This window comes from Triplophysa dalaica, chromosome 23 (assembly GCF_015846415.1).
Source record: "Triplophysa dalaica isolate WHDGS20190420 chromosome 23, ASM1584641v1, whole genome shotgun sequence".
Taxonomy (NCBI): domain Eukaryota; kingdom Metazoa; phylum Chordata; class Actinopteri; order Cypriniformes; family Nemacheilidae; genus Triplophysa; species Triplophysa dalaica.
The window spans coordinates 12,991,547-13,006,697 of record NC_079564.1 but is presented as its reverse complement, the minus strand read 5'-3'; the positions used below and the strand labels follow the sequence as shown (position 1 = coordinate 13,006,697).

The 15,151-nt window shown below is 37.2% G+C and overlaps 2 protein-coding genes across 15 annotated transcripts in view; one reads left to right on the top strand and one right to left on the bottom strand.

The window, feature by feature from the left end:
• Positions 1–511: 511 nt before the first annotated feature.
• acbd5a (acyl-CoA binding domain containing 5a) lies at positions 512–9,722 on the bottom strand. 6 transcript variants are annotated; one of them, XM_056738631.1, is made up of 13 exons: positions 9,638–9,722; positions 9,246–9,352; positions 7,524–7,644; positions 6,886–6,958; positions 6,690–6,804; positions 5,028–5,213; positions 4,732–4,917; positions 4,567–4,652; positions 4,154–4,370; positions 3,788–3,987; positions 3,643–3,702; positions 2,412–2,521; positions 512–1,716 (listed from the first exon to the last, which is right to left on the bottom strand). In XM_056738631.1, exons 2-13 carry the CDS (start codon positions 9,325–9,327, stop codon positions 1,704–1,706), a joined length of 1,449 nt encoding a protein of 482 aa, XP_056594609.1. In that variant the 5' UTR covers positions 9,328–9,352; positions 9,638–9,722; the 3' UTR covers positions 512–1,703. The 6 variants fall into 6 exon arrangements, with proteins under 6 accessions (XP_056594609.1, XP_056594604.1, XP_056594606.1 ...); XM_056738626.1 differs by having other exon boundaries at positions 9,692–9,717; XM_056738628.1 differs by having other exon boundaries at positions 2,412–2,518; positions 9,692–9,717.
• Positions 9,723–10,254: 532 nt separating this feature from the next.
• Positions 10,255–15,151, top strand: part of abi1a (abl-interactor 1a) — a 40,509-nt gene continuing 35,612 nt past the window's right edge. For 4 of the 9 annotated variants that reach the window (XM_056737643.1, XM_056737647.1, XM_056737645.1 and 1 more), the window contains exon 1: positions 10,257–10,459. In XM_056737643.1, coding sequence (XP_056593621.1) covers positions 10,343–10,459 — 117 coding nt within the window. In that variant the 5' untranslated portion in view covers positions 10,257–10,342. Of the gene's footprint in view, positions 10,460–15,151 lie in introns of all 9 variants that reach the window. The other 5 variants (XM_056737648.1, XM_056737646.1, XM_056737650.1 and 2 more) reach the window with 2 other exon arrangements.

Here is a 15,151-nt window from a genome sequence, read left to right as displayed (position 1 = left end):
AAAGAAGCAAATGTGCCTGTCCCACACTTTTGAGTCCTTACAACAACAATGAAAAAGGCTTTTATATTGAAGTTTTATCAAAGACAAACAAGTCTAGTTTCTATGGAAACAGCAATCATCACATGAGCACATTGCTGGCAGATTAGGCAACCAGACTACCTCACTCTCATTGTCCCAAAAAAATAAGTTAAATATCATCTTTACTTTGTCAGTATTTATTGTGTCAGTATTTAACCATACAGTTTAGTAATTATTTACTTTGAACTACAATTCGAAAAATAAATGTATATTACTGTTTAACTCATGCATATTAAAATGCTAACAGGTCGATGCTAAAAGACCTTGCTAACGTATTAGTTGCAATATTAGCAAAAAAGTAATTTAAGGTTTTAAAAGGATATTAAAGGGGTCACATCTTTTGTAAAGTTATGGCACAATTTTTTCTTGTTCAGTAATGAAAAACAATTATTGCTTTGAAAAGCTTTTAATAATTGTATTAGTGACACAGTGACAGATGAATGGCATGCGTTTATTGATCCTCTGCCCAGAGGACATATTTAAGCAAAAGCTTGAATAATGTTTTATTAAGAAATTGTGTGTTTAGTCAGAACATAAGCATTTCATACATCTCCAGATGATTGAAAGGTAGTATTACAGTAAATACATTTGCAAATGCTACATTACAGTATAGTACAATTAAAATATATAACAGTAGTAAATATAATTTCACACATCTCTAATATACAATTATTAAAGGAATTATTAACATTAACTAAAACAAACTCTTTTAAACAAACATCTTATGTAAATTATTCATCAGATTTTAGTCTCACATTACAGGCTCTTACCATTCATGATATATCAGCTATAATTTATACCTGTCTATCCATTCAGCCTTCACAATTCAACCACATATGTACAAAAAAATTATAAAGGTTCTGAATTTCTATGTCATATGGTACCAAATAAAATAAGAGTGTCTGAATACTTGGGTTCACAATCAGCTCTTCAAACATGATGATGACATGTTATTTAATGTATGATATATCATATTGCCATTAGAGCCTCTACATGTGCAAATCAATGGGTTTGTATCACTGATCTATTGGTTATGGCTTTCATTAGCACCACAGCCCAGTTGGGCAAACATCAAGCCTAGATATTAACAGATACATTAAAACATCACTCTCATGATATCTCCCAAACGTTTTGTGGTCCTGAATTATAACCATGATGGTACAACGCACAAGCTAGAAATGAGCCGTTTTCTGCAGAGTCAGCCATCAACTGGAGAATTACTCTCAGATCGAAGGTAAATGTGCTGTCATTTTCAGTGCATCCTATACTTTACTAAAAAACTAATTAACATTTAGCAGCTATGTATGGGTGACTATCTAAATAATGTATATGGACGTAATAGAAGTGTCTAATTATGCCCTTAACAGTGGATTTTTATGCAGGACACTTGCATAACTACGAAAATGAAAGATCTAAAATGAAGGATTTATGATTAATTTGACCAAATACAACTGCAACGGAGTACATTCAATCTGTCCTTCTGTTTACCAATTAATAGAGCGATCATCATAGTGCAAAAGCAGGAGTTAGAGATCACGGTACAGACGGAAAACATCCTCCTCCTCTCCTCAAGGGAACATCACTCTCCAGTAGATCTTTAAAGGTGCCCAACAAGTCGATTCATATCAGTTGTACTTTCTGTGAATGAATAAACCAATATCAAACATCTATCAATTCATGTGCTTAAAGTCGACATTAGACAGATGTTTGACTTCCTCAAAGTGATTGACATGGAATGATGGAGGTGGGGCTTGAAGATATCGCTCAGGAATTTAGTGGGCACGTAGGCCACATAAACACGACGCCAGAGCTTTCCCTATCCGATTAAATTCTTTCAATTTTCACGGTGTCGTCAAGAAATATCCTATACTTATAATATATAAGTAGAAATATATACTTTCTAATCAAACAAGAAAAACTAAAAACTGCATGGAACACACTAGCACCCATCCTCCCAAGATGGCGCAACATTCTAAGCGGCGTGAAGTCGATTAACAAGCTCTATATGACAAGATTGTTGGAGGGTTTGGCGACATCAACCTCCAGGAAAATGTTAAGGGTCAATTTTAAATAAATCTGTGAAAAAAACATGCATTCTACTTATGAAAAATTGTGCAAGTATAGAAGTATACAAAAAAACTGCCTACTATTGTTACAGAACCATGTATGTGAAACAAAAGGTAGTATCCAATGATAAACATTTTTCACTAAAGTATGCATATTGTATTTATTTCATACTTTTAATCCAATCTTGTTTATTTATTCAGTTTAATAATAATGGTAGATTTCTACACTTAATAGCATAAATATTTTGTTAGCGCAAGTTCTCTTACCTTCTTCTGCGCTGTAGATACAGACGAATGAGCCACTGCACAACAAATGGCCAGATCACAGCAAGTGCCACAGTTCCAGGAGAAACATCCAATGGCCACCAAGATGACTTCTAGAAAACAATAGTCAAATTTTGCTACAATTGCACAGTGTAAAAAATTTTTTTTTTGCTTTAATTTTTACTGTTTCTTTAAAAAGTTAACAATACTGAATACGAAATCGCATTACAATAAAAAAATGTTCACCATCGACGGTACTCACAAAAAAAACCTAAAAAGTATTTTCACACATTTATATATTCTGTATTATTAATCATACGCAGAAATGACAAGGTACTTGCATGATAACACTAAGCTCAAAACAACATAACAGTTACTAAAAATGAATCATCCAAAACTTCAGAAGCGTACATTTGATCATTCTTATCTTTTAATGTCTAATACTGTACTCATGAACCAAGTTCCAGACATAGTCACCCATCATCGCTTCATCCCATCTTTCCTAGAAATTTCTAGAATTTTGTGACAGTGACAATTCGCTTGTTGCACAAGATGGCGCCGGTGAGCTTTAGGGATGCCAGGGTTGGCAAAGTCGTATAACGCTGTATGGGAAAACAGGATTTTGGCAGACAAATTTGGGTGTTTTCAGATAAAAAAGAAGAAGTTATATATCACTGATATGACAGATCCTCTTTACATTGCTGAGCACTTTGTTGAGCGAAATATTTGACATTGCAATGTAAGTCGCTTTGGATAAAAGCATCTGCCAAATGCATAAATGTCATATACATTTTTTTCTGACCGTGCAATCCCCTGGGATCGAACCCATGACCTTGGCATTGCTAGAGTCATGCTCTAACCACTGAGCCACATGAAAACAACTCAATAGTGTTATATGACCGGAAATCAGTGTGATACCCAAAATTTTACTGGTGCCATCTTGTGCAACTAGCCCATTTGAAAATAAACCTTAAAATATGTGAAAAGTTGTACAACTGATTAAATTTTATTTATTTAAAAAAGTAGGCCTATCGTCCGGACCTCCGCCACAAAGATAATTTTGAGACCGCAAACTAGGGAAAACACTGTAAATATCAAGTCCAAATTTTTTGGTTAGCATAATCAGGTTTGCAAGGTCTGAATTTCAGGACGTTTCAGGATCACAGTTCTTATAAAACTCTAAAGCCAGTTATTAACTGTATTAAAATCAATGATTGCATGAGAATGACTGTACCTTCTTAGTTTTATTAGCAGGTGGTGACAGGTAGTCTGATGGCAGAGCTAAGGATCGAGCCTGAAAAGTCACACATGACACATAGCAGTTTATATTTTGTCTTTGTAAATGAAGTGTTCTTGAGTGAAATGTAATGGTCTTTAACCTGAGAGGTTGTTAGAGCTTCAAGTGTGTGTAGTCTCTCTAACACACTCTGCATGTCATCCTGCAGTCTGGCCAAAGCACATATGATCTGTTCATTTAGATTTTCCATCACAGGACCATCCGTGCCCCAGCGTTCACCATCCCCCACGCTGCCCTGCTGCGGTCCAGCTGACCCGGAGCCATAGGCAGGTGACCTGGACCCTAATACACAGAAGACATAACATGGAATGTTGTGGTATCTTGTTTTTGACAAGACAACAACTGAAATGTTGACTGTTCCAGGATGGCCGACACAGGGAGGCGGCTGAATGTGGCATCTATGTATGCATATCTATGGTTTTCATTTTTTTGGCTTGGTAGTTTGTACCTCTTCCCCTCCTGACCATAGAACCGTCACTTCTGTCAGCAGGAAGTCCCAGTTTCTGTGAAGCTCCTTCACTGCTCCGGCCGTGTTCTCCACCGTGCTGAACACCTTCCTCTCTTTCCAGAAGATTATCTGACAGTCTCCCCTGTGATCTGACCTCCTCTGTGGAGAACGGCATGCTGTGGGTTTCCTCGAGCGAGTGAATCACGTCTTCTGAGCCCTGGTGACCAAATATTGGAAAACTTTTAGGTTAACTGTGTCCTGTGTTGCAGACTGGAACACAAACTTGGATAAATATGAAGGAGATTTGGTGCTTATTACTTCATGTCACAACTGGTTGGAACACAGGACTGCAATCTAGAATTTTCTTTCTGGTTATAAATAAATTAAAATCTTTTAAATAAGAAAAATCTGACCTCTTCTGCCCCAAACTGGTCCACAGAATCACAGTACACCTCACTGTCTGAATCACTGGCCACATGCTGGAAACTTGCACCGTCTTCTGTCAAAGTACACAAACATTTGAAATCATGCATTAAATTAAATTCATGAATGATTACCTCGGAAGTCTTTCTCCTCACCTTTCGTGTGCCCATTGACTTCTATGACGTCTCCATTGTGGTTAATGCTTTCCGATTCTTCCTCAGACTCCTGTTCTTTCAAGTTAGATTGAGAGTTGAGTGTCCCATTAGCAAGGATTTTGTGTTGCTGGGTACTGCCGTTAGATACCAGCGCTTTGGATCGACCTGCTGAAACCTCCTTCTTACCTGGTGGGGCAAAAAAATATAAAGAGACATCCTGTTGTCCATCAAAGTTTGATAGGATGGTCTTGGTGGTCCTTGTATCTAAGGCAAGCAATACAAATTATGCCATTTACCTTTTTTCACTTCTTCCTCTTTCTCTTCTTCGTGATGGTCTCCTCTCCCGTGCAGCTCTTTTGTTTTAGTTTGTGGTGGCTCTGATGTTTTGACGGAGTAAGAGTCCAGAGTGCCGTTCATTTGCATGGTTCTAATGATGCTTTTCGTGACACTTTTGGGCGGTGACGTGAGCATGCTCCCAAAGCCTGAAGAAAACCAAATGTGTCACATGGCTGAGGATAGGTTTAGAAATAAAGGTTCAGAATTCATCAGGAATCTGAGAGCAAAGGTCTGCCAGTTACACTATAACCTTCACGGACACTTCTTCACTGGATCTAAACTAACAACAGCAGCAGTGAGGTCTCAAAGGCAACACTTGGACTAGAGCACTATTAAGGGTACAGGTCACTGGGAGAATACAGTGATACAACATCCACTTGCCTTCAAGTTGCCTAGCAAATTTTTCCAAGCGGGCTGGGCACAAAATCATATTAATGTTACGTGATGACTAAAGTTCATTCATGTCAAGACAAGACCGTTTTATTATTCTGTATGACTATGCATTAAGATTTAAATAATTTAAATAAAATGTTTGTATATATATATATATATATATATGTCTGAATAAGGGCTGTCAAACATGAAATTGCGACATAAATACAAAAATGAACATTTTTGGTCACATATTGCACGTGCAATGTGTATAATAATTATGTACATATAAATACACACACGCATGCTTGTATAATTTTTATATTAATATATATATATATATTACATAAACATGTATAACAACATGTACATATTTCTTAAATACTTCATATACACATGTAAAGTATGTGTGTAAATTTATATATACATAATTATTATACACAGAACACACATCATACATACATTATGTGAACAAAAACGTCAGTTTTGCTTACGATTACTCGCGATTAATCGTTTCACAGCCCTTGTCTACATTAAATGTCGGGATCATATTTTAGCGCAAAAATAAATCCAATATCAGATTATACGTAAAAATATAAAAGGGTTGTGCAGTAGATATCTCCTTAACTTTAACAGTGATATTTCACATCTCAACAGATTTCTCATTGCCTGTGAATATAAAATATAATTTTTGCATCAAGACATCCTTTTTTATTTTCATGATAATGAATCACATTTTCTCATTGCTTTTATGCAAAATATATTCTCATCTTTATTACTGTAATATAGGAATGCAAGTAAATAGAAGCCTGTTTCTCTTCATCTCATCATAATCTTTACAATTACTGTATATACAACAAATACTCACATTGACGGACACTTTAACAAAGTTTTTCCACATTACAGTAATGTTTTTTTTTTCATTTTACAATACGTTACTAATGAAACTGTTGCGATTATAAAATAATATCACTGGATTGTTGTTGTTTAATCTGCCAGTTTTTTGTGTCAACGTAATTCCAAACTTTGCTGCACCCAAAAGGAAACAATATTATTCTCTTAACTAAGTTTTAGTTTAGGTGCTCAGTCTTTAGTGTTTCCCTTGTCATCATAAAACAGACGATGAATCATCATATTCACAATTATTCGTCACTCCCAGTTACTGAATGGTCTTAATGGTCCTACAAATGAGTTCCGTGTTTTTACTGAGCTTCCCTCAAAATGTCTTTGTTGGTCTGACATCAGTTTACCTGTGCTCAGATCTGACACCTGCGATATCTTCTTCTCATCAACAAGCTCATAAAAGGGCCCAATAACCTGAAGGAGCTCCTCCACCTCATTCGTCACCGGCATACTTTCCAGAATCTGATGAAATAAAACGCAGAAATAACAATCAGATCACACTACTGTCTTTAACAGATACCACAAGAATCTGATCCATTATACCAGTTTCAAATCATCCACGTAGGCCGCCATTGCCTCTTCTTTCACCATATCGCCCAGAGAATTCCAAGCATCCCTAAACACAAACACCAGAGAGGGTCAGAGGGAACTCTGCACTGATAAGCACAACTGAAGTAGCAAACTGACTGTCCCAGTTAACACAGGGTCGACTTTTTAGGGTGTATGCGAGCATTAGATGAAGAATTCTCAGCTTTTTTGGGGTTATAAAACACACAATTGGTGAAGTGCAAACACAGAACACTGCAAATAGTTACCAATAATATGAAAACTGGTCTGTTATCTGACTGAACTTTCAACGGGTGAACAGTTCACATTCATCAGGTCATGAACCCTTTCACAGACCGAAAATGACCCAATCTAAATGATATAGACGGATTATGTTCCAAAGAGAACTGCAAAAGTACTTCAGATATTTACAAACAGGTTTCCTGAACACTCCCCTGCTTTTCACTGACCTAAGGAACAGTTTGTCCACCTAAAAATTCACAGCACTGGTTAGCACTGGTTAGGTCAGAAGTTGACATGTCGGGTGTTAAGGAAGTCAACCTACAAAGGCTTTACTCATGTTGACTCTATAAGAGAAAGTACTGTAATCTGTAGACATTTAGCAGATTCAATACCATTTGGCTTTGCCAACTGGGTCCCAGAATCCTGGGCGGGGAATGTTGCAGGGACCTTGTGTTGCTTGCTTGTAGTAGCTATAGAATTTTAGCATCATGTCATTGGAGGGTTGAAACGAACCTGAAAGACATGAAAATGTGTTAAGAATAACAGACGGTATAAAACAAAAAAAATCTTCAGAAAAGTTTTGTGAATTTCTAGTTTCAGAATCTAGTGGGATCTTATTTGATTCTTGGATGAATTAAGCTCACTCAAACATGAAAACCGTGTAACACATAACTCATTCTCTTATTTACAACTTACAAAGTAATAGAAATAAATAGGGGTTTCAAACGATGAATCACGATTATTCTCATACAGAATAAAAATTTGTGTTCACTAAATATATTTCTTGGTACTGTGCATATTAATTATAACATGTTTATACATTTAGTAAATATTTAAATGTATTCATTTTATATACACCACGATATATATTTATTACAGGTGGGAGAGGGGTGTATCCTAAAACTGAGCCGAAAGCTGATTTGCTGTCCCCACGTGTGTACTGTCCAATGGCATTTTTAACTCGATTGCCTAATGGATAAAGAAAAGCATTTGGCAAAACGAGAAAGAAAAGCAATTGGTTAATAGAGAGAGAAAATTGCGCATTTAAATTAATTATTTGTTAAGTTTTTATTTTTTTTACATTTTAAACCATGAATTAAATACACAGTTTTAAATGTATAGATTTATTTATACATTTAAAAATAATGTTTTTAATTTAACATTTTATTGTTCAATTAAACTATATTTTTAAACGATTTGAAATAAACCATTTTAAAAAGCCTGTTCATTTCTCTATTCAAAACGTGATTTATTTGATTACATTTTTATGTTTTAACTATTAAATTGATCAACTGATTCTTATTTTATTTCTAATCGGCACTCCCGGTCCTCCATATGTATTTGTATATTTTTTTAAATACAAAATAAATATGCACAGTACACAGACAAATATATTATTATGTAAACATTTATTCTGGATGCGATTAATCGTTTGCCAGCCCTGAAAATAAAAGAAATGAAACTTCGGACCAGCGTTTACATCTTGCGAAGTGGCCTATAAAATGTATTTTTATTTTAATGAAATGAATGTAAATGCATATAAATTTGGAACCAAATATGGATACATAAAGACCTTTTTTGGATTTATTTTACTATATACCATCAATACCAGAATTTCTACTGTCTCTTAAATGCCCTTTCAGACGTCATCTCTTGTAAAAACAACTACCACATTCTGTCTGGTATATAAACAGGGATTTTCTGTTTCTGCTTTGATACAATATGCATTGTGAAAAGCACTGCAGAAATGTGAGTTCAATTAAACTTTCGATTTGAACCTTTACTCATAACATTATGGTAATAAACACTATGCATAAAACTTCACACACACATTCATCCACGGGCTTAATTTCAGCACCTAAGCCAGACTGAAAGAAGGTTAATCGTGTTGACCAATGGCATCTGATCAAGTTCATCATCATGTGCATAGCGCTCCCTTTTCATTTTATCCATTTGCTCCATTGACATAACAATTGTGTTTACAAACAGTGCAAGGCAATGTGCACGTCAATCACATACAATGGCATTTGTATTTCTCTATCTTGTGATCAAACTGCAGCAATCCAATGAAAGTAGGTGAGGGGTCGCTTGCATCGCGTGATTGACTAACTCACCGTTTGAAGGTAAACTTTGGATCACTTTGACAGCAGCATTGAATCTCTGCTCGAAGGTGGTTTCGTTGTCACCCTCCATCATGACAATCTCACCTATGCAACAAGCTCTGGATCAAAGCTGCAAATCGTAAGATACTGCGCGTTTTCCAGCCATTGCAATATTAAGTGTTGCAGTTACAGCTAGTCGTTACTAGTACATGAGAGTGTTATCAATCATCTTTAAAGTGAAAAACAAAGCCAAATAACAAGCGATTATGTCGCAACAAATCACGAAAGACAAACAAAACATGACATCAAGTGCAACAAACGCTAACTAATGCGTTATTTGGGGTGTAAATTACATTATAAATGATCGAAATGCTACATACAAACGCGACTATTAGATACGTTACCATTTGCTGTTCTACCTGCTGTGCTGTAGACTGCGACCCCATGAATACACGTACCTGACAGCCATTACACGAAAGCCTTCATCGCGTGTTTGCAGGGAACTGTAGTTTAATTAGAACACCACATTGTAGTTAAACCATGTACCGACCGTATTAAAATACTACAAGTTCCACAATTCAATTCGTCGACTAGCAGCAGTACTGGTAATGTAGTTCACCGCGGTGAGCTTACCCAGACAATATTTTGACATATAAACCATCCCTGTCGACTAACTTTAAAACCGCCTCAATTATTTTACCATGATTCTTAACATGAATATACGCTTAATGATGTTTCGCGTAAACAGATACCGAAACAACAGCGTGGCACTTTATGACTCTCATCAAAGCGTATCGTCCCTCTGTGTTGGATACGCTTTGATACCACAACTCCCAGAACTCCATTCGCCACGCGCGTACGATTTCGTGCGACGCTGAGCAGAGCGATCGCCGTATGACATTTAGGTACCGCGAGAGCGCTTCGAAAACATAGCATGCGAGTCAATCTCGCGGTACTCTGACGTCATGAACCGATCGCTCTGCGCAGTGCCGCATAGCATCCGTTGAGCTGTGTCGAAAGCGAGGAGGGAGCTGAGCTACGGTGCGCTTCCAGCAGGGCTGAGCTCTCAATCAAAGCGGGAGGAAGAAAGCTCTGTGGAGACATGTAAGATGGCAGAGTTGCAGATGTTACTAGAGGAAGAAATCCCAGCCGGTAAACGGGCCCTCGTGGAGAGTTATGAGAACCTTACAAGGGTCGCTGACTACTGTGAAAATAATTATGTCCAGGTAAGCGCGAGCGTGTTTGTGCGGGTGAGAATCGCTTATCGGCAGCATTGCTGTCGGGATCGGACAGGAAATATGGTTGTAAAGAGGAAAAGAAGGAATGAATCGAAACAACCGCTTCATGTTTGAGCCCACGGGCGTCGATCCTTTTAAATCTTGATCTCATTTAGTGCTTTGTTGATCAGATTTGGGATCGTAGACTGGGGTTATGTCGTTTACATTGAGGGTGTGTCTGGATACTGTTTAACGTGCACGTATAAAGTTGGGAGCATATGTAACAATATTCTTGACTCAAAGTTTATAAAGGATTGTTTGATAGTTTAAGGCGTTTCTAAACGTTATCTGTACAAATTAACAGATTATAGAGAGCGATTGAACTGGGTGTAATTGGTTCAAGTGTTTTATTCTCCAAATTTGACGTGGTTGAATTGATGTGTCATAAGGGAACATCCCAGCTGAGCTTCACAACTGGCGTTTAACTGAGACATTTATACGCACACATTAGATATGCTTTACAAAAGTGCTTTTTGTAAACACATTTGTGTCTTTATTGTTTGAATTTAGAATTAAAAACTCGAAAAGGCTTTGTTTGTTCAATACTGGTGATGATTTTCAAGAGTATTAATAATCGACTAAAAGATCAACCACAGCTGTACATATTATTGTTTTCTTTGGAGAAATATACCTGACTTAAGTACTTTTGTTTTTAATTAAATTATTTTATTATGTAGTTTTGCAGTTTCGGTCATCTGCTTGCAAAGATCACTGAAGAACTGAGACAGTTTCTGTCCGGATTTATTATGAAAAAAATTGAGCGCACTTTATCAATGATTTACTGGTCATTTATCACAATGGGAATGTAGTTTTATGTCAAAGAATGTAAACAAACAAAGATCGTCATCGTCTTTTACCACGGTGCAAAATAGTTAGCAGGAAACAAAGAAAGAATGAATTCTTGACATCATTTAACAAAACACAGCGAAATCCCAGATCACATTTGAAGTGATAGTCCATCCAAATATGAAAATTATGTCATCATTACCCACCATCAAGTCGTTACAACACTGTATAAAATTATTTGTTTTGTTGAACACAAAAGAAGATATAAAAAAAATTGTGGGAAACTAAACAGCTCTGTGGGGCACCATTGACTACCATAGTAGTGTTCTTCCCTACTATGGAAGTCAATGGTGTCCCAAAACATTCTTCCAAATATATTTCTTTGTGTTCAGTAGAACAACGAAATTGAACATTTTTTTGGAACAACTTGAGAGTGAGTAAACGAAATTATGACAATTTTCATTTTTGTCTGAACTATCCCTTTAACCAGTTTCCCATGATACAAAAAGCACCTGTTATTATTGCAGTAGATTGATACAAATAAAATATTTCCTGTATTCCCACGCCCTTCCAACTTGAAGGCACTCTGGAGATGTTTATCGACGTCTAATTGCGTCCTATTTCCTCAAGCAAAAGTTGTCAGCCGGGTCGTGCAACATTAGATCAAAAAGCGACCCGTCAAGACTGAGCATTCTGTTGACTCGCTCCGATACTACATCAGCGACCACAGAAGAGATGAGTCAGATGGGAAAGCCATCACAGCATCTACTGTTCATGTTTCAGCTTGACGGTATGGCCTGCAGGCTAACATGTGGCTTTTCTCCACACTGTGTGTCATGGCTGAAGACGCAGCCTGTGAATGTCGGTTTGGCGGCGGTGGCGGTGGCAATGGTGATGATGTTGATGATGTAGCAGCAGATGGTGGTAGAGTGGGTCTGTGTAACAAGGACAGCCACTACCCCATTTTTTTCATGTTGGTTGTGTGTGTGTGAAAAAGAGAGAGAGGCATGTGAAGCATGCAAGGAGTTTTGTGAAGCCAACCGTCTTCTCTGGGGCAGGACGGGTCACACTGCTGTTTCTGGCCTGCATGTGGAAATGTTGACCTTCCTCCGCCTGGATTTAATCATGGATGACATCCAGAGACCTTATATTTTTCCCAGAATACAGTGCTTTGACGGTTACAAAGGAATTATTTACATACTTCCTGCGTGTCTACGTGACTTGATTTAATTGAAAATATATTCTCTTTTCTATCTAATAAAAGTCAATGGAGATCAATAGTGGCTTTCAAGGTTCAAAAAGCACCAACTCATAAAATCATAAAATGAGCTAAGTTTCGTAAATTTAAAGATAGAAATATTTTCAAAAGTTAAATAAAAATGTTTGGAATGACATGAGGTCGATAAAATGTTGAATGTGAATTTGGAAGAGCTATTCCTTTAAGATATTTACATTAAACGCATGTGAAAGTGCGCTTTAAATCGCATTGATTTACGTATGCATACATTAATGTTAAGTAGGCCTATGTGGAATTTAATATGAATGTGGAATTACCTCAGAGCTTCATTTGCATGTTTGGCCGGCAACAGTTTCTGCATGCGAGAAAGAGCTACTACATCTACTACATCATACGCTCAACTCGATTTTTGTCAAGTTTACCAGGTCAAGCAAGAGAAGACAGCGGGTTTAACACTGTGAAGAAGTCAAAAGGCATGGAATACTGTTGAACCACCCCTTTAACATACAAACAATGAAATACAAGATGGAGGTCTTTGTTTAACTAAAGTATATTTAATCTTACATATGTTTCTTAGTTTTTAATTTTTTCATGTTCTATCTCATGTTAGGGTGTCCTGTTTTTTTTCTTAATCAAAGGGGGCTCAATGCCATTTGTTAATACACTTCAACAAATGAATCTTACAATTTTTCATTATAATAGATGTGCAGCGTCAGAAACAAAGGTACAAAAGTGGGATGGTGCAATATGCCAATATTTGTTACTGCCAATATGTACCCTTAATGTACTAAAATGCATTATTGAGCTGCAAAGGTGTCATTTTGAAATGGGCACTACCCCAGTGACAGCTTTTGTTCATTTTTTCTGACTGTGTGGCTCTTTGGGGCAAGTGTTGAATTGTGCTGCCCACTCGTCCATGGCTTGTCTGGAGGATGTTGGTATTGTGTTGAGGACAATGAGTCTGTTTTTATTGTGATATGAAAGGCAACATCAGGACTGTAGAACAGACAGTCGTTATCAAGCACTGATGGTAAGTGTCCGACTAGTTGACTCAAGACGTTCAGATGGTTTTCATATGGCAGACAATTTTGATTTAACGTGTATCCAAGCTATACATGTTATCAGTATGTGTTCTCTAATGAATCAAACACAATGCTGAGCTACATGAAGACCACCATTGCCCACTGCACGGTTAAGCTATATTTACAATATCCAGTTAGCTCATGCAGAACTCACCACCACAGGGCTATTGTGTGTTGTGGGTGCTTGGCAAAGCAAAGCTATGCAGTTGCTGCAGTGTTCTGAATGTTTGCTAAATTGTTAGAGCCGGATTCTTGGGTGTTGCCAGGGTAAAAGAGCTCGCTCTCATGTCTCATATATTGGTTCACGTACCAACTTGAAGTATGAGTAGTCCAAAGACCGCAGAAAAGATCTAAAGAATATTAATGACCTTTTAGGTGAGTGTTTAACCATCAAAGCAGTGACCTGTCTGCGCGGAATGGTCAACTTGAAGCTCATTGAGGACCTAAATGCAGTCTTTAAGGCCTGTTCAACGATTGATCACGATATTTCGCATCCAGAATAAAAGTTTGTGCTTATATAAAAGTCTGTGTACTTTGAATATTGCATGTGTTAAATTATTAGAAAATAAAAATGTACACTGCACAAACATATATTATATAAACACAAACTTTTATTCTGGATGCGATTGATTGCATCGTTTAACAATCATCGACTCTTGTAAGACTTACCCGAGTTTCCACTTTTATCTTTCAAATTTAAATCACTTTGTTAAAAACTAGGCCTAGATCATGCGTATATCTAAACTTTCTGATCTTGCCGTTTGTCCTGTGGCCCTCATAGGTGTGGCTTGGCTTTTTGTATGAGTCAGTGAACCTGGATAAGGGCGGTGCCACTCAGCACAGATTGTCGTATCATGAGCTCAGTCCTTCTGCAGTGGCTTTTAGTTTTGCGGGGCTTAGAGAGCTATTTAAAATTTTCCCTCTTCATTAGATTTACAACTAGTAAGCAAGTCCAGTAAGCAAGATCAGGCCTCTGTTTACTATTTTATTTGGAGTATTTTTGTATGCTGCTTATGTTTTTAAATAGTTGTCAAGTTTAGTCAAGTGTTTTAATATGACTGTGTGCACAGCATGCTGGGATATGTTTAAATTGTGCCCCAGTGTCATTGAGAGATGTGGAAACACTCTTACATATGTCATGGAAAGCAGCGTTAACACAGTCATGCCAACGCCTACATAGATTACACCAGAAGACAATAATCCTTTTCCTGTTGGCATCCAAGACCAAATCCACACAAATACTCACGATTTGTCTCAGTGGAGGTCTTCAGCGGACCTTTCACAAAAACAAAGCTAGACCCCCTTCCTGGGATCAAGCCACTACCCAGTGGCTATAACAGATTACAGAGCCATCAGATCCCTGTAATTACAAGCCTGCTCCTTTACCCTTAACTTCCATCTGGTTTGATGCCCGTCAGAGACTTTTAACTCTTTCAAGTGTTACCAAATACAAAGTCTGCCATCGATCATAAAAAAGCTGATGTATACAAATACTGTATGAAGGTGTGCCCAGTTTGACAGTAATGATATCAAATA

Coding starts and splice junctions, on each gene's coding strand:
- acbd5a (XM_056738626.1), bottom strand. Junction 4,918..5,027: donor AGAGGAAGAAGTGAAAAAAG/GTAAATGGCATA, acceptor TTGCCCCACCAG/GTAAGAAGGAGGTTTCAGCA. Junction 2,522..3,642: donor CTGCTAATAAAACTAAGAAG/GTACAGTCATTC, acceptor ATTGTTTTCTAG/AAGTCATCTTGGTGGCCATT.